The 24144-nt window shown below is 31.4% G+C and overlaps 1 protein-coding gene across 1 annotated transcript in view; it reads left to right on the top strand.

Moving 5' to 3' along the window:
* The window catches only part of Brwd3 (bromodomain and WD repeat domain containing 3), a 156810-nt gene that overhangs the window by 87435 nt on the left and 45231 nt on the right, over positions 1–24144 (top strand). Inside the window, exons 9-18 of the mRNA XM_046442605.2 lie at positions 1132–1232; positions 2069–2139; positions 3047–3147; positions 5753–5793; positions 9236–9340; positions 10880–11033; positions 17752–17886; positions 19955–20083; positions 20956–21181; positions 22884–23051. Coding sequence (XP_046298561.1) covers positions 1132–1232; positions 2069–2139; positions 3047–3147; positions 5753–5793; positions 9236–9340; positions 10880–11033; positions 17752–17886; positions 19955–20083; positions 20956–21181; positions 22884–23051 — 1231 coding nt within the window. The remainder of the gene's footprint in view (positions 1–1131; positions 1233–2068; positions 2140–3046; positions 3148–5752; positions 5794–9235; positions 9341–10879; positions 11034–17751; positions 17887–19954; positions 20084–20955; positions 21182–22883; positions 23052–24144) is intronic.

The following is a 24144-nucleotide window of genomic DNA, read 5'->3' as shown; positions in this document are numbered from 1 at the left end:
TATTTCTTTACTGTACTTCAGTTATTAATGGATAATTTTTACTGAAATTGTTTTAATTCAATTTATTTTTTTAATTTTTATTTGTTTTTTCAGTTATACATGAAAAAAGTATTTTGACAAATATGTTATGGATAATTTTGTTTGTATTTAACTCTGAAGTCTTTAGAGGTTCTGTGCTTATAAATAAGAAAACTAAGTGATTTAATATCTATAATGACAATTTTCTCTTGATTTGAGTTCAAAATGTATTTCAATCCTATGTATCTTGATCTGTAAATGTAATCTCAATCTCAAATGGAAATTATTTATTATCTCTATTTGGAATTTTAAAAACTCAAAGGAATCCTAGATATTCTGGTCTGATTTTCAGATTTATTCTTGTGTCTTAGACACCAAGAGCCTGGTGGCCCACCCTTCTTGAGATTTTCTTGTTTGAGCATGTAAAATACTGAGGGTCAAAGCCTGAGAAGCTACATGATAAAGGACATGGTTTTTCTAGCATAGTAATAGTTTTTTTACAATGGTAACTTACCTATATTTTTTCTTAGTCTATTTTTCCACAATGATTGAACAAAGATTTGATGTATTTAGTTTATACATGAATACAATTGAAAATGGTTTAAATTTTAAAAGAACAAAATATACTTCATTGAAGTTGGTCTTTAAGATATTAAAACTCAAATACTTAAATATTAAATTTTCTAATCATAGTTTTTAGGTATATTTCTGATGTTCTATTCATAACTCTAAAATTCCACAGTTGTTTCTACATAAAAAATATGTAGCACATTTTAATGATTTAACTAGTAATGACCTCATGAGTATTCTCCACTAAACGCTATTAAAATATTATTATTGGAGTATTATGTTAAATGAGCCCAAGGTAGTTATTTTTTTAGGACCAAAGTATTTTATCCTAATGTCAACTACCTTTTTATTTTATTTTTTTGGTATTTTACATTTTTATAAGTTATTTATTATTCTAGGTATTTTAATGTGTTGAAACTGAAATTCTTAAAAGAATTTAGTTAATTACATTATTAAAAAGTGATTATAATCTGAAAACATGCTTTGATTGAAATTATTTTGAACATAGAAACTTTATATTTGAATCAGATTTTTCTTTTAAAGTTTTGTCCATCAACTAAAGGCACAACCAGATACCTCACTTCTACTGGTGCTGATGGAACAATCTGTTTTTGGCAATGGCATGTAAAAACAATGAAGTTTAGGTAAGTTTAAAAGAATTTTACAAATGTTGTGAAAAATTAAACATGTTTATTTTATTTACTGCTGTATTCTTAATAGTTCAAATACTTAAAGATGTCATATGTGTGTGTTTTTATTAATATCCATACCTACAATAATTGATGGTTAGAGATTTTAGAGTAAAATTTAATGAAGTCAATGTTGAAGCGACTATTGAATTCACATGTACAATTTTGGTAAGGAGCCTCATTTCTCTAATTAACATGTGATAATAACATGATACTATGTTAACAAGTATAAATAATGCTGATCATAAATTATATTTCTAAGATTTATTTATTTATTTATTTATTTAGGTACTTGAGATTGAACTCAGAGGCACTCTAACATTGAGCCACATCCCCAGCCCAATTTTGTGTTTTATTTATAGACAGGGTCTCACTGAGTTGCTTAGCACTTCACTTTTGCTGAGGCTGGCTTTGAACTTGCAATCCTCCTTCCTCAGCCTCCTGAGCCACTGGAATTACAGATGTGAGCCACCACGCCTGGAAAGACTTATTTAATTTTAACCTTAATGATCGTACTTACTGGCCATTTCCCTTTAGTTTTCCTCTATAATATTGTCACTAAATAAATCAATATCCAGCAATGTGTTAAGCTTCTTGTCCATTAAGCCAGGCACAGTGGCATGCATCTCTAAGCAGAGGTGTGGTAGGAGGATCCTTTAAGTCCAGGAGTTTGAGGCCAGCTGGGCAACACAGTAAGACCGTAATCTCAAACAGAAAACAACTCTACAAAGATTCTTGCCTATTAAATGAACAAGATAAACATTTTTTAAAAATCCTCCTGTTTCCTTCAGAGATCGCCCAGTGAAATTTACTGAGAGATCAAGACCTGGAGTTCAGATATCGTGTTCATCTTTCAGTTCTGGTATGTATAAAAATTTTAAGTCTTGAAATCTGAAAATATTAAATGATCTACTTGTAAAATGTGTTTTTAATTTTATGAAGAAAAATTTATGTACTTGATGTTAAAGGAAGCATTCCAACAATATAAACCATACACTAGTTGAATCTTTTTTGACTCTAATTAACATGTGATAATGTTTGAGTCATTATCTTTTTCATAATTTAATAATACATTTTATATAAGTTAGCAATAATTGGATAAAATGAAATCCTTGCTCCAAATATCCATTAACAAAAATGTGTGGTGTCTTTCCACATTTAATACAAAAATTTTGCCCTGACTTTTACAGAAACCATAATCATTGTGACACAGTGCTTCTTATATTGCAAGGAATTCTATACTTGCTAACCTTTTTTTCCCTTATTTTTTGTTGTGGTAAAATATACATGACCTCAAATTTATTGCAGCCATTTGTAAGTGTACAGTACAGTTGCATTAGGTGTATTTACCTTGTTCTGCATCCATTACTGCCATTAATATCTAGAACTTTTTCATCGTATTGAAGGCAGTTCAGTTTTATACTCAACTAGTATAATTTTTCTAAAGAGAATTATAACTAGATTATCTTACAAATAATTTTGAATGTTATGCTTTTGCATAAAGTAGAAAGAACTTTAATATTTATAATCCATAATCTTGTATTTATAGTTGAATTTTGTTGGGTGAATGATATGGGCATTTCAGAAATTTCTCGTTTTTCTTTGATTTTATTTCTTTTTCTCTAAAATATTAGTGTGCTCTTAATTGTTAGAAGATAACCTTGTGTTTCTTGAAGCCCTTCTACAAATAATGATGTAGCTTACAAGTAAGGAAGCAATCAGAGAATTTTAAAAGCTCCTTGGAATGTTTTTTTTTTTTAATCTTCCAGGTGGAATGTTCATTACAACAGGTAGCACTGACCATGTGATTAGAATATACTATTTGGGTTCTGAGATCCCTGAGAAAATAGCTGAGTTAGAATCACATACGGTAAGAACAAAATATGAAACTTAAATATATTTTGTTTTAGATTTTAAAACCTCTGGAAAACTTTATTTTCTCTTTTCAGATCAGTCTCTTTTATAATGAAAATAAGTGTGAAATTCTGAATTTATTATAGTTGTAGTACTCAATATGGGCTTGATTTAACTATATCATAAGAACTACAATATACATATTTTATATACACAAACAGTGCACTAATAGTTTGTGAAAATCCCGTTTTTTAACCTGTTTTTATTAGACATGCAAGGTGCTTATTACTTAAAATCTGTAGTTTTAATAATGACATATTAATTGTGTCTTAGTGAAAGTCATCTTTTCTCTGTGCATGGTGGTGCATGCCTGTAATCCCAGGGGCTTGGGAGGGTGAAGAAGGAGGATCAAGAGTTCAAAGCCAGCCATATCAATTTAGTGAGGCCCAAGCAACTTAGTGATACCCTGTCACAAAAACAAAAACAACAACAAAAACAACAACAACAACAAAAAACTGGGGATGTGTCCTAGTGGTTAAGTGCCCCTAGTTTCAATCCCTGGTTACCTCCCATTTTTTTTTTTAATGAACTTAGTAGTATGATTATTTTTAGAATCTCATGAAAGACTTGTGGAATCTAATCCTCCTTAGCAACAATTGTCTTAAATATAGAAAATCAGGTATATTTTGTAGGTAAAAGCTGTTGGTGGCTGGCACTTGTCCTCTTAGTCTCCCCCAGCTCTCTAGTGGCTTTTTTAGAAAGTGTTGAACTATTATTATTTAGTTATATCCACGTATACCTTTTTTACATTTCTTCGTTCTCTATTTTTCCCCTTACTACTTCAAACAATTGTTTACTGTGAAGTATGGGGATATTTCTGTTTCAGCTCACAATATATTTCATGTGCCTCACTTTGGAAACTGTTTACTAAGCAATTAAAAGCTCTCAGCTTTCCAAGTATTAATGTTACTACTCTTAGTACTGTTGACATCTCATTTGAAATAGTATTAGTGCATATCAATACACACATAAGTTCTCTAAAAGGTGATTTAAAAATATCTTGTAACTTGCAAAATCGGTTGTTCCTGAAATTTGTGGTATGAGAGATTCCTGTTAGAAACCAAGGACAGCAGAATAAAATAGACATTATTATTGCTGTGGGTATATATGTGACTGCATGACCAGTGTAATTCTGCAACCTGTACACTCAGAAAAATGAGAAATTATATCCCATCTGATTCAAATGTAATAAATAAATAAATTAAATTAAATAAAAATAAAATGAAATTACAATTAAAAAAAAAGAAACGTCCTCTCGGGAGCTTTTAGAAATAATTTCTTGCTTTTTGTCCTATCATTCAAACATAATTGAATATCTCCCTTATGAAGGTATACTGAATCCAGCTGAACTCTTACCTTGTTTTCACTTATTCCTAGATACAAAAATCCTGAAATATTATTTAAATTTTGAAAGAAAAACTTAGGAAACACTGATGGTCTCTGTCTGAGACATTAATAGAAGAAATCTCTGCTAGAACATGATAAGAAGATATCTTTACAGCTATTACCAAAGTAGGGTATATATACAAGTGTGCTGAAGTATATTGAAAGCTAGGAGAGGAGAGAATAAATGAATGGGCAAGACTTAAGGGGTATAATAATGAGGAAATTTTGATTTAGTAGTTTGATTTGCAGGACCCCAGATAAAAAGAAAAATATGAAAAGTTAAATACACACTGTTGAAATCAGTGATGGATGTTAGCCATAATATATTCTTTCAGAATATTTCAAACAAAGTATTGTACCTGTCAGTAAGAATTCAGAATCTATCAGATAAATACAACAGTGAAATCACAAAACAGTATAAATCAGGAGTACTTCATTATATATGAAGACTATAATTTTTTAAAAAAATAAAAATACTTAAATAAAAAGATAGTTGACATTTTATTTTAATTTAAAATTAAATTTAAATGCAGTTATAGATTGTGAAAATATGCAATATTTGAGGATGCACTGTAGCTTTCTTATCAAGGATTAAAGTGAAGGAAATACCAAGTATTTGCTTATACTTTGCATTGTAAAATAATTAAATAAGCCACATGGAAATGAGAAAGTGATTAATTTTTATTCTGAAATTGAAAAGAATTAAGTGGGAAATTTCATTTAGCTATTATTCAGTCAGACAGATTAATATTCTTTGTTTTACAGACCATAGGAAAGGAACACTCAGCACTATATCTCTCTCTTTTTTTTTTTTAAATATTTATTTAGTTGTAGATGAACATACAGTATCTTTATTTTTTTGTGGTGCCGAGGATTGAACCCAGTGCCTCACACATTCAAGGCAACCACTTTACCACTGAGCTACAGTCCCAGCTATATCTCTTGATATATGCTTCATAAAGAAGTTTGTTTCAAATTGCTACCTCCTTAATACATTGTTTTATGCTTCATTAATTAATTTTTTCTTTTTAGAAAAGTAGCTTATTTTTAAAGGAAATTATAGCATCACAAACTATTCCATTATGCCTTTTTTCACATTTGAATATGAAGGGAGGTATACATTGTCTATTTTAAAAGTTTATTTTAACCAAAAATCTGTTCTTTTTTTATCTTAGGACAAAGTTGTTGCCGTTCAGTTCTGTAACAATGGAGACAGGTAATTATGTAGTACGTATTTGTGTAAAGAAATGTTTGACATGTTTTTCTACTAATCCCTGGGAACCATCTACCTCTACTGTAGATGTCTTATTTCCATCCCATAACATAGATTTAAAAAATCCTTGTATGTCCTTAATGGTGTTCAACACATCCCTTCCCGATTCTCAATCAAATAGTCACCATAGTCTATAAGTTCTTCTTTTCTGAGTGATTTATTTTCTTATTTTGCTCTTTCCACTTTTTTTGGCACCAATCTTCCTATCTTAGTCAAGAATTGTGTTATTTCACCTGCCCATCTCTTCCCATACAATATAGTTCTTTAGAAATCCTTAGTGTTTCCTTCTCTCTTGCCCATGGAATAGAAATCAAATGTCGCCCAACATTCAGAGCTCCCTAAAACTTTTTTTAGATTTATCTTTGATTCCTGATCTACTATTCCCCATATGAATCCCTATATTAAGCCTAATTGACTTTATGCACTATTTCTGTCATGTCCTATGTATATTATTTTATCCGTTCCTTTACTTACACTTTTCCATCATTCCTAACCCCAAATGTCATTCCCTACATTCCTCTGACCTTTCGTTTTTTCTATCCTACATTTGTTCCTTCTCTATCCCCCTATTTTCTCTTTTCTATCCCTTCTTTTGATTGATCTAAATCTTATCACCCTTTTAAGGTTCATGTCCTACCTGAAAGCCTTTTCTGAGTGTTCCAGCCTTTTATTTTATCTTGACTTCCTCTGAACATCTATATCATTTGTTGCCTTTGTTACTCATGATATATTCCTATGTCTGTAAACTCAGAAATTCTATACAGATATCTGTGAACCCTCTTATTGTCTGGTCCCCTCAAAGTGATAAGTCTTTCCTGGTCTAAAATTTAACCTGGAATGGATTTAAAATTTTAACCTCTTAGCATAAACGTATATCTATGTATGTCTGTTAGGACTTTATATGGGTGATCACAGTTTATTTTTAAATATTTTGAACAGTAGGTGATTACCATGGTGAATTTGTACAAGTTTGTTAAATCCAAGAGTAAATAATTATGATCCTCAAAGTGATGTCTACATTAGGAATGATAAAAGCTTCAAGTAAATTTTAAGGTTAACTTACTGAGTTATAGCCTTTAAGATATATACACTTAGTATTCTTCCATGCTAAAATAACCTGAAATTTTATTTTCTTGCTTTTGTTTTCAATGAAAACACACTATTTTGTCTTAATTATTTCTGTGGCACATATTAAAAGATGTCCAATTTCAACTAAGTATAACAGTATCTGTAGAATAATATATGCTTATGTATGAGTATGAAGAGAGACTTCTGAATTGCTTTTTCAATGATAGCACACCTCTAATATCAAAGTCTGCTGAGCTTTGTGCAAATGAGAAAACTGGGCCTGAATAGACAAGCTTATGGAGAATAAAATAACCCTAAATGCTTTAGACTTCATGATAAATTTCATTTATAGTGAAAACATTTTCTGAAAATAACTTCTTGTGCTTATTTGTAAATATGTCTTTAAAGAGCTTTATTTTGAGTAAGCAAAAAAGAGAAATACCCAGTAAATACATAGAATTTTACATATGTGTAAAATACATATGGGGCATGCAGAATATGTAATGTATGTATGCAATATATGAAAATAAAAATATTAGTATTTGATTTCTTTATGAGGTAAGAATATATATGATTTTACTTTTGTTCATGCTCAAAATTTTTACTAGTTAAAGGTAAATAATAAATAATTATTATAAAGGTATATTATTATTTATAAAGGTAAATAAAAAATAATTCACTTAAAATATTTCCAGTTTTACTAATAGTCAAAGAAATTAAAATTAAAATAACAATTATTTCCTCCAGAATAAACAGATAATGCAAAATCATAATATCCATCATGGCTATAGGTTTTTACAAAGAGTGCTTTCCTTGCCAGGTGTGGTGGTACACACCTGTAGTCCCATCAACTTGGGAGGCTGAGGCAGGAGGATCACAATTTTTAGGTCAGCCTCAGCAACTTAGGGAGGCCCTAAGCAATTTAGTAAGACCTTGTTTCAAAATAAAATATGAAAGGGGCTGGGGATATGATCCAATGCTTAAGTACCTCTGGGTTTAATCTCTAGTAATCCCACCCCCTCAAAAAGTTACTTTCCTCAGGTTTTCATGAGAGTATGAATTGTTTCAATAAATAATTAAAAAAAAAAACTATTAGTGAAATAGTGTGGTAGTATGTATCAAAAGCTTTAAAAATGTTCCTTTTCAACTTAGCATAGATATTTATAGGGTTGTACAAAGACATGTAGAGATGTTCTTTACAGCATTAATTGTCATGTTGAAGATGGGAAATGATATAATATTAATCATTAGAAGATTTATTAGATAAATTTTGATAATATTTATATAGTTAAGCACTTATTAAAAGTGATGATAGTTTTATACTTGTCAACATAGAAATAAATCTACAAAATTCAGTTAACCTAGGGAAAAACATGTAGTGAATTTTTGTTTCATGTAAGGGAAAATATATAAGTATACATTCATGTATTTAATAAAGTCTAAAAGAATAGATACTAAAGTGTTAACAGTAACAAAATTGTGGGTGAATAAATATACTATTTTAAAATAGCATTTTTATTTGAGGTATAATTCACATAATACAGAATTCAATGCTATTAGTATATTTATAGTGTTGTGTAACAATTAGTACAGTTAATTTTTTGAACATTTTCATTGTCCTTTAAAGAAAACCCATACTGTTTAGCTGTCAACCCCAATACTCCATCCCTTTTTCAACATTTCTGAGCATGCATTAATCTACTTTTCATTTCTCTTTATTTGCCTATTCAGAATTAATCCTTGTTGCAATGCATATTATTATTTTCATTCGTTTGCATTACTGAGTAATATTCCATTGTATGAATATATGCCATATACTGTTTACCAATTTGAGCCTCTGATGGACATTTGAGGTGCTTCTACTTTTTGACTTATTATGAATAATGTATCCATGAGTATGCATGTGCATGTTTTTTCTGTGGAATTATGTTTTTATTTCTTTTTCAAAATATAACTGAGTAGGATTGCTGGGTCACATGGTAACTTTGTTTAGCATTTATAGAAACTGTCAGGGCTGGGGATGTGGTTCAAGTGGTAGCACACTTGCCTGGCAGTGCAGGGTGCTGGGTTCGATCCTCAGCACCACATAAAAATAAAGATAAAGATGTTGTGTCCACCGAAAACTAAAAAATAAATATTAAAAAATTATCTCTCTCTCTTAAAAAAAAAGAAACTTCCAAACTGTTTTCCAAAGTGACTGTGCCATTTTATATTCCCCCTAGTAGTGTATGAAGGTGGATATATTACTTTTCTAATAAAAAAAATGATTCTAATTTTGGAGAAAAGTAACAAGACTATTTTAACTTTTTCTTTCCAGTTTAAGATTTGTTAGTGGAAGTAGAGATGGAACAGCAAGAATATGGCAATATCAACAACAAGAATGGAAGAGTATAGTGCTAGATATGGCTACTAAAATGAGTGGGTAAGAACTGATACTAGATGCTTCAGTGGTTCTCATAAGGCCTATTGACATATTTAATAATGAACATAAAATAGTTTATGTAAATAGATACTTTCAATTTAATTGGTACATGTGATATTTGCATCTTTATTTTGTCTCTAAGCAAATTGTCTTTTGCTGTTAATTAATAGATTAGAACAGTGCTGACTTATCCAAAATTCTGGTCTACTGTGACCCTAAGATCTATGTGCTCTACTGATGTTCACAGAATCACTCTCTGCCTTATAGTTTTCTATAGGTCACTTTTTAAATATGTGTCTTTACTACCTTTAGTATGAGGGTTGTCCATGTTAAATTAATAACATCATGTTTAACTTTTTCTCTTTTAACTTTCTGAATATACCTTTATAATAGTTTATATCATTCCAGCTTAGTGTTTATATGTACATTTTATCAACATCCTGTTTCATAATCTTAACTGTTGAATAGAAGAAACATAATTATCTCTTTGGGACAATAAAATTTCTTTAATATATGAGCATGATATTAATTATCTTCTTAATAACAATGTGGAATTGACTGTAGTTATAGTCAGCAATTGTTATTGCCCCATTCAATTAAATCAAAAGTTATAAGTTGGATGCTGTGGTACACTCCTGTAATCCCAAAGTCTCAGGAGGCTGAGACAGCAGAATCTGAAAGGGGCCCTAAGCAACTTAGAGCATGTTTTAATATAATTTTATCTATTTTTATGTGATGCTGAGGATTGAACCCAGGTCTTCTCACATACTAAGCGAGCGCTCTACTGTTGAGTCACAACCCAGCTCTCAAAATAATTATTTTCTTAAAAAAGGGCTGAGGTTTTGCTTAGTGGTTAAGCACTCTTGGGTTAAATACTCGGTACCAAAAAACAAGTTAATGAATTACATAGTTTTTTTTTTTTTTTTTTTTTTTAAATAAGGCCTATTAGTTCATTGTTTTTAGGGGGTGGGTTACTGGAGATTGAATAGAGGGCGCTTTACCACTGAACTACATCCCCAGTTCTATTTATTTATTTATTTAATCAATCAATCAATCTAGGGACAATGTTCCACTAAGTTGCTGAGGCCCACCTGGAACTTGCAGTCCTCCTGCCTCAGCCTCCCAAGTCATTTTATAGGCATGTGTCACTATGCCCAGATTTTTTAAAATAATAATGAAAGAAATACAGTGGCCATTATACATTTTCATATTGTCCAGTAGCCAATGTAACCTTGTGTTTTATTTTTCGATATAGTAATAGATTTATTTCCCATTTCACTTTTTTGAATTCTCAAAATTAAGTCCACATTGCGGTCCTTTTAAGATATTTTTTTCTCCCTGAAATAAGCTCATTTGTATTGCCCTATTTGCAAGTATATTTATGTAATTTTTTATTTCATAATATTTAAATGATAGTCAAGGTTTTTTAAAATTTAACCACTTACACACGTGCCTGGAGAAATTAGTATAATTTCTTATTTTGTATGCACCTTTGTTAACAGTTTATAAGGTATGAATACTGCAAATTGTTTTGTTTAGGAGTAATTTACCCTCAGGAGAAGACAAAGTCACTAAACTAAAGGTGACTATGGTGGCCTGGGATCGTTATGATACCACAGTTATTACTGCAGTGAACAATTTCCTTTTGAAAGTGTGGAATTCTACTACAGGGCAGCTTCTTCATACTTTATCTGTGAGTATTTTATTTTAGATTCATTAAAATGGTCAGGGGCTGGGCGTGCATCTCAGGGTTAGAGAGTTTGTCTAGCATTTGCAAAGCCCTAGGCTTGATCCTTGGTACCACAATAAAGAAATAAATAAATTAATCAATACAGAAACGAATGGAAGATTTATTCTTTAAGCCTATCACAGTGGTGCTTAGGTATAGTCCTAGTACTCCATAGGCCGAGGCTAGAGGATCCCTTAAGTTCAGGGCCAACATGGGCAAAACATATTGAATACCTCATCTCAAAATAAATTTTTAATGGTCAAAAGTATATTATTCTAGGAGATAAGAAATTTAAGTTATAGTTTTCTTTCTATGACTATTAGCCCTTGGAAAAATATTTATTCAAGAGTCCTGTTAATAGATCAGCAAAATAGTGCTGACACATGATACACCACTAAAAACAGGTTTGAGGTCTTTTGAAGATCCTTTCCAGATCTAATATTTATTATGTTATGGTATGCTTTAAAGGATATATGTGAATATGTTTTAGCATGGGTTAGATTTTTTCCACATTTTTATTGGCGTATTAGAGGTATATAGATTAATGAGATTTGTTGTTACATATTCACACGTGCATATAATATAACAATATAATTTGACCAATATCATTCCCTAGCACTGCCTCCCCCCTCCTTGTCTATCATGTCTTAGTCTCTTTCCTCTACTGATCTCCCTTCGATTTTCATGAGAGAACCCTTAACTTTCTGAGTTATACTTATTTTGCTTAACATAATGGCCTCTTTTTCCATCCTTTTTCCTACAAATGCCATAATTTCATTTTTCTTTATGGCTCAATAAAACACATCTCACATTTTCTGTATTCATTAATCCATTGATGGATACCTAGGCTGGTTCTGTAGTTTGGCTCTTGTGAATTATGCTGCGATAAACATGGCTATGCATGTATTACTGTAGTAAGATGACCTTTATTAATCAGGGTGAATACTGAGAAGTGGGATAGGTGGGTCATATGGAGTTTCCATGCCTAGGTTTTTAGAGGAACCTCCATACTTATTTCCATAGTGGTTGTACTAATTACAATCCCAAAAACAGTGTAAAAGCATTCCTTTTTCTCCTCATTCTTTCCAACATTTATTATTATTTATGATCCTGATGACTACCATTCTGACCAGGGTGAGAAGAAATCTCAGTATAGTTTCGATATGCATTTCTATAATTGCTAATGATGTTGAACATTTTTTCATATATTTGTTGGCTGTTTGTATTTCTTTAGTTGAGAAGTGTTTGTTTAATTCAGTTGCCCATTTATTAATCGAGTTATTTGATTTTTTTGGTGTAAAGTTTTGTGAGTTCTTTATATATTCTAGATATTAATCCTCTGACAGATGAGTAGCTGGCAAAGATTTTCTCCCATTATGTGGGTTCTCTCTTCACATTCCTAATTGTTTCCTTTGCTATGTAGAAACTTAAATTTAATGCTGTCCCATTCATTAACTCCATGGCTTTATTTCTTGAGCTATAAAGGGTCCTGCTGAGATTGTTGTTGCCTGTGACTAAAAGCTGGAATGTTGACCTTGTGTTTTTTCCTAAGAGTTGCATATATTCTTGTCTAATTCTTAGGTCTTTGATATATTTTGACTTGATTTTTGTTCATAATGAGTGATAAGTGTTCAGTTTCTTCTATATATGGATAACACCAGCTTCCCCAGAGCCATTTGTAAAAAGGCTGTCTTTTTTCCAATGTATTTTATTGTACCTCTGTCAGGGATCAGATATCTGTAGATGTGTGGGTTTGTCTCTGTGTCTTATATTCTGTTCCATTGGTCTATAATCAGTTTTTATGCCTGTACCACCCATTTTTTGTCACTATAGCTCTGTAGTATAATTTAAAGTTAGATATTGTGATACCTTCAACATTGATTATTTTGGCTTTAATACACTTTGGCTGTTCTGGGTCTTTTATTTTTCCAAATGAATTTTAGGACTGTTTTTTCTAATTCTGTGAATAATGTCATTGGTATTTTGATGGGGATTTCATTGAATATTTATATTGCTTTTGGTGTTATGGCCATTTTAACAATATTAATTCTGCCTCTCCCTGTACATGGGAGGTGTTTCCATCTTCTGAGATCTTCTTCAATTTCTTCTTCAGTGTTCTATAGTTTTCATTGTGGAGGTATTTATCTACCTTGGTTAGATTTATTCTAGGTACTTTGTTTTTGAAGCTATTGTGAATGGAATTGTTTTCCTGATTTCTTTCTCAACAGATTCATTGTTGGTATAAAGGAAAGCTGTTGATTTTTGTGTGTTGATTTGGTAACCTGCTACTTTTCCAAATTTGTTAATTAGCACTAACAGTCTTTGGGTGGAATTTTTGGAATCTAATATGTATAAGATCATGTCACTCAAAGCCAAGTGTGGTGGCACACACCTATAATCCCAGAGCCTCGGGAGGCTGAGTCATGAGGATCAGGAGTTCAAAGCCAGTCTTAGCAAATTAGCAAGGCCCTAAGCAACTCAGTGATACCCTATCACTAAATAAAATACTAAATTACCTGGGGATGTGTTTCAGTGGATAAGCACCACTTGTTTCAACTCCTGGTATGAAAAAAAAAATCGTATTGTCTTCAAACAATGATAATTTGACTTTGTGCTTTCCTATTTTTCCCCCTGTATTTCTTTCTCTTCCTAATTCCTTTGTCTAGAATTTCTAGCACTATGTTAAAGAGGAGTGGTGAGAGTGACATCCTTGTCTTATTCCAGATTTTAAAGTTCATGCTTTCAGTTTTTTTTCCATTTATTATGAGGTTGGCTTTGGGTTTTTCATATTTTGTCTTTATGATACTGAGGTAGGTTCCTTCTATAAGTGTTAGGATATTTTATTGTTAATATTTTATGGATATCCTATTCTACATTCAGTGATTAGCTTATGCAAGAAGTAAGGGAAATAGAACTAGGATAAAAAGGTCCTTTTTTGTTTTTCTTTATAAAAGCTTTTTTTATAGTAAGAGTCTGCAGTGTTTGGTGTGAAACATTGATACATTTAATAGCAGAAATCTGATGGGTGGTGCTGATGTTTGTCAGTTTGTCATGGTATGGATTGACTTCATATTATATTTAATTTATAAGCCACATTTACTGTCTCATTTATAAATTCATATCATTTAAAGTGGAGAAAACTAAATGCTATATGGTTTGGACAGCAGTAAGTGATGGGATTTAGACTAGAAACTCAATTCAATTTTCTTTGTAGTATGTCATGATATCATCCTTATTCGACTCTTATGTAAGATAATCTTAGCATAAAGCCTCTGATGTTTCTCAAGTTTTGATATAGGGAGGATTTCTTGTTTATCTGTCTCATACCTCCAAAGTCCCCTTTCCAAAGCAAAGTACTAACAGTATATTAGTGAAGTTTTAGAATCCGACTTTTGTCTCCTAAAAGCAGTGCTTACCTATTTTGGTTTTCCCTATTCCCTGATGTAAGTTTCTGTTAATGTGTCTAAAAAGACCTGTACTGTTTCCTTGACTCTTTATTAGGAAATGTGTGTCTATGTCAATACAGTCTAACAGAAACTTAACATAAGCCACATATATCATTAATTTTTCTAGCAACCATCATAAAAAATAAAAAGGAAAGTAATAATGTATTTATTTAACCTAATGCATTTAAAATATTATCATTAATTTATAATTAATATATAAATTATTAATGACATATTTTATATTCTTATTTCATGCTAAATCTTTGAAATCTAGCATGTATGTTATACTTACAAATCATCTCCGTTTATTCTATCCACATTTCATATGCTTAATAATCACATGTGATAGCAGCTACAGTATCAGACAGTACAAGTCTGATCTCTAAAAATCACAATTTTAAGGCCATGTTATAGCCATTGGTTTCATAGATCAGTGTGAAATTCTTCCTTAAATACCTTAATTTGGATTCTGTTTAATGAACCTCTTCCCATGGGCTGACTCATGCTTCATCTCTTTTCACTGAATTTTACTGCATAAATTGTAGAATTGACTATTTTTAATTCTTTTAACAACTCTGCCAGGCACTGGATTAGGTATTAGAGATTAGAACTAGGCATTAGGAAGGAATAAATCCATTTATTTATTTTGAATAAAATTCAAAGTCCTGTCCTGCAACAATTTACAGCCTATTAAGAGAGAAAAACTTTTAATTAAATAACTTCTAAGAATGAAAAATGAAAGATATACCATTATAAGTTTCTAATAGCATGACCAAATATGATCTGAGAGATTCTGAGAAAGTTGCTAAGGAAATGAAGTCTAAGTTAAGAATTGAAACATAAGTAGGGATTTCCTAGGTCACAGCTTAAGTGTCATTTCCTTGTTTGGCTTTCCCTCATCATATAATCTAAGATAGTCTCCTAGTCTTTTTCTTATCATTCCTTGTTTATCTTCATTATTGTTTATCAATAATCAATATTTTCCTGTTAAAGTTTCTTTATTTGTGGTCATAGTAACATATTTGGTTAATTACATATATAAGGAAATTGGGAAGTCCTTCCAGGAATTCAAACAGCTTGTGTGAAGATCCTAAGGTGGAAAGGAAACCAATTTGGATAGAGCACAGGGAGCAGAATGTCTCACCAGATAAGACTGGAGAATTGGATAGAGGTCAGACCATTCAAGATCTTTTAGATCTATTCTAAGACTAGTAGGAAACCATTCAAGGGTTTAAAACAACAACAACAAAATAGAATGTGAGTTTTGCTTTTTAAGAAATGCATTGTAATTCTGGCTACAGTAGAGAGAATAGATTGGAATGGGGTAAGAATGACTGCAGATAGACTGGAAATCCAGGGTAGCAACGAGGATGAGTCATGACAATCTAGATTTCTGTGTTGGTGGTGGAAATAGAAATGTCTTAATAAATGTAGATATGTCACATGATAAATCTGAAGACAGTATTATTTTTTTTAAACTGGGGTTTGAAAACAGGTGTGCATTACCACTAAACTGTAATGTCCAGCACTTTTTATTCATTTTTTATTTTGCTAAATAATCTTGATGAATTGCTTAGGGCCTTACTAAATTGCTGAGGCTGGCCTTGAACTTGTGATCTTCCTGCCTCACCTGCCCTGGTTGCTGTGGTTACAGGCAAGACATTATTGATATTTTTTTTGTATTTTTTAGTTATAGTTGACAAAATACCTTTATTTTATTTATTTTATTTTTATGTGGTGCTGAGGATCGAACCCCAGGGCCTCACATGTGCTAGGTGGGTGCACTATCGCTGAGCCACAACCCCAGCTTCGACATTATTGATTTTGATTAGATTTTATTCACCACAATCCTTTGACTGAATCCTTTGGTGGGATGTGCCTACCAAAGAAAATCCTACTTATGACTTTTCCCCTGTGTACATACCCTGCCATAGTTATGTCATCATCATGTGAATTTATCAAAGTAATTTTATGATTTACTGAAAAGGAAATTTGAAAATATTGACTATATCAAATAGACTATTGAACAAAGGATTTTATTGTAGAAAGAATTTTTCAGTAATGATTGGAAGAGTTTTGGCAAATTTTGAGTTCTAATGGTATTTGTGGTAAGGGAATTTTACCTATGCATATTAACACTGCATTTGATCCAGGCTGCAGTGATTTTTAATAAGGTGTATTTTTTCTATAATTATAACATAGTAGAATTATTTTTAATATGATAATTTGGGGATAAAATGTACTTTTGACACTCACAGTATATGATCATTTCTAGAAGCTTCTGATGTATTATGTGTTGGCATATCCCCACGTGAAATGGCAGCTTTGGGATGTTCTCTATGCTTTAAGTCTGGGGGTGGGGTCTATTGTTCATCTTATGTGCTCTTACCAGGAGTTAACTCTAATGAAATGACAATGATCTAATTCACCGTTGGCAAACTTTTCCTTTATGAGGCCAGATTATAAATATTTTAGACTTTGTACATTCCATCTCTGTTGCATATTCTTTGCTGTTTTATTTATTGCTTTTGGGTTTTATATAACCTTTTAAAACCATAAACATTTTTAGCTTATAGGCTGTTTGTATAAACATGTCTAGAATCCATTACTTTTCTCTGGATCTAAGGTCTCTATATACTGCTATACTTTGATTAGCTTACAGAGAAGCATGTAATACCTAGCATTGGTTTTCAAATTCAGTTTTCTTAGCAGAAAATCTATTTTTCAGATAATGTCTCAAATGGAACCCCAGGTTAAAAGTAGATACAGAACAAAGTCACTAAGCTTTGTCCTTTGAATGTATCATGGGGTCTCCCAAAATGCAGTTTGAATATCAGTCATAGAAAATACCTGATGAAGAACAATGAAGGTTTGTCTGTTATCATTGTGGCAGAATTAGATGTTAATGAAAGATTTTGTTTGCCACTTTTTTATCACTTTTAAATAGTACATTTGCAGATATCCAAATTTCCCTTCAAAGACCTGTTTAATGAGCTTGAAATACTCTCCTGTGTCTTCTGTGTGCGTTGCATTCTTTATAAAATCAGCAGTTATACATTTAAGGAAGTCAAATTGAACTGTATTATTCATGTAGTAGCCACATAGTAAATGGTATTTATTAAATTGTAATGCATGAATTCATCTGAACCTGATTGATAGTATTCCCAAGATGTTTTGATCAAATAAATCCGATACTTGGTGTTGCTTTTAAATTTTAATATTGATTTTTATCACAGGGTCATGATGATGAAGTATTTGTTTTAGAAGCACATCCATTTGATCCAAGGATCATTCTTTCAGCGGGTCATGATGGAAACATATTTATTTGGGACCTTGACCGGGGGACCAAAATTCGGAATTACTTTAACATGGTAAGAGAAATATGTGTTTATTTTATAAACTTGATGAGTATACTTAGTTCAAAGGAACCTCCTGTTATCTCTGTTAAAATTGCTAAAATAATTCAGAAAATAACTCAAAAGCCTTATAATAAGGCCAGTGGAGAATTAAGCCTAAGTGATTCGTTTATCTTGGTATTAGCATTTTCCAAATTCTGGTTCCCACCTCTAAACTCCTTAATCTCAAATTTGTTAACTTTTTAGTTAATTCTTAACCAAGATCACAAAAATGTTATTTAATCTATAATCCTAATTTATGAATTATAAAAGTGACAGTAATAATTTGAATTTGTCTCTGGTAACTCTCACATGGCTTAGTAGTTGAAAAATAGATTTGCAAATAGGGATGCTCTTAAGATATATTTTATATAAATCATAGAAAACACTACCATTTTTTCCATATTTAGTGTCCTTTTCTTTTTTAGCTTTTTAAGTTGTATATGGACACAATATATTTTATTTATTTTTATGTGGTGCTTAGGATCAAACCCAAGGCCTCACATGTGCTAGGCAAGCACTTTACCACTGAGCCACAACCCTTGCCCCTAGTGTCCTTTTCTTAGTAACAGTTCTGACAACATTTCTTTCCTTTTTTTTTTTTTTTTTGATTCTACTCAGTTAGAATGCATTTGGACACAGCATACATAAATGGAGTATAACTTCTCATTCTTCTTGTATATGATGTAGAATCACACCAGTTGTGTATCATATATAAACATAGGGTAGTAATGTTCAATTTATTTTATTATCCTTTATAGCCCCATACCCTCTCCCCTCCCGTCACTCCCATCTGTCTAATCCAAAGTATCTCTATTCTTCCCTAGCCACCCCCCTCTTATTTTAATTAGCCTCCACATATCAAAGAAAACATTCAGCCTTTGGTTTTTTGGGATTGACTTATTTCACTTACAATGATATTGTTCATCTCCATCCATTTATCAGTAAATGCCATAATTTCATTCTTCTTTAAAGCTCAGTAATATTCCATTGTGTATATATACCACATTTTTTATCCATTCATCTGTTGAAGGGCACCTGGGTTGGTTCCATAGCTTACCTATTGAAGGGCATTTAGGTTGCTTCTGCAGTTTAGCTATTGTGAGTTGAACTGCTATGAACATTGAGGCGGCTGCATTACTGTAGTATGCTGATTTTAAGTCCCTTGGGTATAAACCAAGAAGTGATTTAACTGGGTCAAATGGTGGTTCCATTCCAAGTTCCTGAGGAATCTCCATACTGCTTTCCAGAGTGGTTGCACCAATTTGTATCCCACCAGCAATGTATACATGAGTGTACATTTTGCCCTACATTCTCACCAACATTTATTGTTGCTTATATTCTTAATAATTGCCATTCTGACTGGAACAAGATGAAATATTAGAGTAATTTTGATTTGCATTTCTATAATTGCTAGAGATGTTGAACATTTTTTATATATTTGTTGATCAATTGTATTTCTTCTGTGAAGTGTCTGTTCAGTTCCTTAGCATATTTATTGATTTTTTTCCCCCTTTGTTCATACTTTCCATAGTTAGTGTACTTTTCTTATGAACAGTTCTGACAACATTTTTAAACTATTTGTTGGCCTTTGAGCCCACTTGAAAGACATTATAAAGATCTAGAGCACTTACCCTGTCTTGTGTTATTAAAATTAATTTGTGTGATTTAATTTTATGATGGTTAATTTAAGACTTAATTGCATTTCTCTTACGATATAAAGATAGTATCTGAACTTTTCTGTAATAGCAAACCTGTGACAATTTGGTTACATTTAAATATTTTTAAAATCTCCTTGGTCACCCAGTAGTATTTCACAGGGTGTGCCATTACTAGCGATGATTGATTCCATTCATTGCAATTTTACTGTCCCTACTTTCTTTCGGAGTGTTATTTCTTTAGGTTTCTGGCTACAGAAGCCAGAGAGTACATTGGGATATTAATGCTTCACAGCATCCAACGTATTAGCAAAGAGATGTTATCTCCTACTTATTATTTTAGAATAAGTCATAAGATTACTTAAAACAACTCCTCTGAATTCCAGATTGAAGGCCAAGGACATGGTGCAGTGTTTGATTGTAAATTTTCACCAGATGGAAACCATTTTGCGTGTACAGATTCTCATGGGCATTTGTTGCTTTTTGGTTTTGGTTGCAGTAAATACTATGAAAAGGTCAGTACTTTTTTGGGTAGACTATAATTTGTGATTATATCATTCAGAAGTTTTGTTTGACTCCTAAATTAATAAGGGTTAATAAATACAAAGTAAGAATATTGTATCTCTTGGTAAATGTTTTTGTCATTGCTGAACATCAGGCTTGACGGTGTGTGTTTGTCACTATTGAAGTGCAGGGTGATGTAGATGTAGACATTCATTAGGAAAAACTTTGGTTTAGAATATATTTTGTGTTACTGTTCAGGTGTAATAAGAATAACTGAAACAGACTGCTATATCATCTGCTTATCATGAATGGAAATAAACAGTTGGTGACTGAAAGTTTACTTTCCTGATTGTTATTTTACCTATTATTGATCTTGTGAAAATACTTAGGAAGCTAGCTTAATAGTTCTTTATATTTTATTAGCCGTGAATTTGGAATAGATTATGGAATCTTAGAGCTGAAAGAGAACTCAGAAACACTGATGTCAGCTCAATATTTGTATCAGCTTTCAGTGTCAATAATGTGATATATATTTACTTGTCTTACCATATGTGTTATACTTCTGGTCTATATTCATTTGAATAAAAATAGAGTTTTATATGATTTTTATGACTTAAAATAACTCTACATGGTTATTGCTTTATTTTTCTTATCATAATTAGAGAAATATGATATAGGGCAAAAAAGTAATGCATATCTAGAATTTGTAGAGAAGAGAATTACCATATAGGTAATGTGCTTTAGATGGAACATTTGGCAACACAGGACTAGAAGAGAATACAAAAGTTGTCTGACTCAGAAATGTGTATGCTCTAGAAATGAAAATAAGTGCCAAATCTATATGTTCCCTATGTATATTAAATACTAAAACTTCTGTCATAAGATTCCAGATCAGATGTTCTTCCACACGGATTATCGACCTCTTATCCGTGATGCCAATAACTATGTGTTAGATGAACAAACACAACAAGCTCCTCACTTAATGCCTCCCCCATTCTTGGTGGATGTTGATGGAAATCCTCATCCCACAAAATTTCAACGGCTAGTGCCGGGACGGGAAAATTGTAAAGATGAACAACTTATACCACAACTGGGATATGTGGCCAATGGTACGTTATCATGATAATTAAATTGGAAATATTTTGCAAATGTCATACTTGATTTTGTTCTCTCTGTGGCATTTGTCCCTCACTAAATAACTGAAATAAGTTATAGTATGTTTTCCCTTCTACTTCTGTTCATTTTCATTTGTATAATACCTTTTACCCTACCAGAGTACTTTTACATAGAAACAAAAGTGTATACTCAAGCACAGAATTGTGTTGATCTAGTTCCATAGAAACCCTGCATATGATCATCTTCTATGTAATATTGCTTTCTAGTAATGATTAAATGGACTAATTTCAATGTATATTATTGGTGAAATTTCTCTGTTCATTGTATTGGTATTTTAGTTTAAAAGTCGCTAGTTAATTGGACCTAAGAAGATGAAACTTCAAAAACCACATACTAGGGCTGGGGCTCTAGCTTAGTGGCAGAGTGCTTGCCTAGCATGTGTGAGGCCCTGGGTTTGATCATTAGAACTACATGAAAATAAACAAATAAAATAAAGACATTCTGTCTATCTACCACTATAAAAAAACTTAAAAAATTACAAAGTAGATATTTACCCATCCTCATACTTAAAATGCAAAAAGTTACTGGACATTGGGGAACGGGTTGTGATTGTTTAAATAAGATTAATCTTGGAAGATATTGGGGAATCAGCAATAAATTTGATGAACTGTGGGAAGATAATAGAATAAAATATTAGAATAAGCTATTCTGTGCCAAAGGATCTTTGCCTCTTCAGATTGGCATATTTCCATTCTGTATATTGCCCTTCCCACATAGAATGTCTTTATATCTCGGTTTGGTAATTGTAGGTTTTCTTTAGGTATGGAGTAGTAGTGAGTTTATTAAATTGCAACTGGAATTCAATTTCTTGACTAGGGGATTAAGGCTTGAATTGATCTTTATAAAGTTCCATACATCCTTTTATGCCTGTCTCATAAAGGTTTGTAAAGCAGTGAACTGGTATGACAACTATGCCAATAGTTACTCTGAAGATGTCATAATTATTAACTGAGGAGAAAAACTGAATATTAAATGGTGTACAAAACTGAAAACATCTGAATAAAAAATAATTTATCACTCTTTATTCCTTATAAGATCTGATCTCTTGATTACTCTATCAGATACCACTTGATATGACTATAAGAAAAGATGAAAAATAGGGATATCTAAGACAGAAAAACATTTAAAATTTTCATTTAAGGTAAACAATGAGTTTCAATGTTTCGTAATAAAAATTGTTTGTTCATAAGAACAATGGGATGTTAGCAAATGATATATTCATTTGGAAAATTATAATTATGTCTTTTCAGAAAGCAATTTTCACCAAAAAAGATATAAATATTTTAGGTCACTGAACCTGTTTAAACCTTACTTAAATCTTTAATTTCTGATTTTTACCTTAGAATATTCTTTGGATGAAATTTATTTTAAAATCAATTGTTTTAACTTTTATATTCTTTGAGATGCTTCTCATAATTATGTCTAAGTTAGGAACATTGACTAAATCAAAGAGAAGCTGACACATAAAAATTAAAAGATTTATAAAATAATTTGTTTGATGCATACTCTATTTTCATTTGAAGCCAATTTTCAATTATTTCTCTGAAAATTTATAAGTTAAGTTTGTTTTTACTGGTTTTAGGGTATAATAAAATGTGATCAATTTTGTGGCTTTTTATCTTTGGTCTCATTAAGGTGATGGCGAAGTGGTGGAACAGGTAATTGGACAGCAAACCAATGATCAAGATGAGAGCATTCTTGATGGTATAATCAGGGAACTACAGAGAGAACAAGATCTGAGACTAATTAATGAAGGAGATGTTCCACATTTTCCACTTAATAGATCATACTCTGTTAATGGTGGTAAGTGTTTGTATATTTCTGAAAAGTATAATGAATATACTTTATTCTACTTAAACAAAGAATTATATGTGAGAAAAGATTTTATTTATAAATGAAAACATTTATTAATTTACAGTTGTGATGTCAGATACTCTATGGGGTTTTAATCTCATTATTATTTGTGACAAAAATGACTTTGTATCTCCTAAAAACACAGATGTTATATTTTTATATGCTGTTTTCTTCTAATTGAATTTATTTGCAATCTTTACTTTTTTATAGAAGTGAAATCTTGCAATAATTCCAATTCTTTTGTAGGGGAATCACAAAAAACATAAGTTTTTAAGCTTAAAACCACCTTAAGTTTACAAAACACTACCCCCCTAAATTGATCCTTCTTTGCTGAGAGAAGAACAGCATACCATGTCTCCCCCCTTGAATTTACAAAAGTATGCTGGAAAACAAGAAGCCCTCTGAATTGACTTTCACAATACATTTATCTTAATATCAGTAAAAGTTTTGTTATAAGTAATCACTTTATTTTAAAAATGGATATTCTAACTTATATTTTTTCACTTGAAATGAAATGTGACTGTGCATTTCAGTTATATATAAATCTTAGCTTTATCAATTGCTTTATGAGAATTTGGCACATATCTTTATATTTTCATAATTGAGGTAATTTATTTGGATAGAATGGCATTTGGGTTTGCCCATAATTGAATAAAGATATTTAAATTCAAGGTGATTCATAGGATATTTTACTTAATTATTTACTTAATTATTTCTTCAATCTCCATAAAATTAAATTAAAATTGGTTCTTCATTTTGGGCCGTTTGGAGCACCTAATGACAAGGTAAGAAGCTTTATGGAACCTTGAACTTGTAAATAGTAATCTGATATCTCCAAGTCCTTTTTTTTTAAGACATAAAACTTTCTTAGGGCTTTCCCTGATTTAGACATCCATTTATTAAATCAACCTTCAGCTCTAAATTCTATACTAGGTTTCTGTGGATAGATTTGAAAATTCAATAGAGTCCCATTTGTCAAAGGGACCCTATTGGCTATTATTTACAGCGTTTATTTGTTTTGACTTTTTGTTTTAGTGGTAGC

This window comes from Marmota monax, unplaced genomic scaffold (genome assembly GCF_021218885.2).
Source record: "Marmota monax isolate L192 unplaced genomic scaffold, Marmota_monax_Labrador192_F-V1.1 WCK01_AAM20220418_F8-fsc00212, whole genome shotgun sequence".
Taxonomy (NCBI): domain Eukaryota; kingdom Metazoa; phylum Chordata; class Mammalia; order Rodentia; family Sciuridae; genus Marmota; species Marmota monax.
Note: the sequence above shows the minus strand (reverse complement) of the source record. Positions and strands in the feature narration are given on the sequence as shown.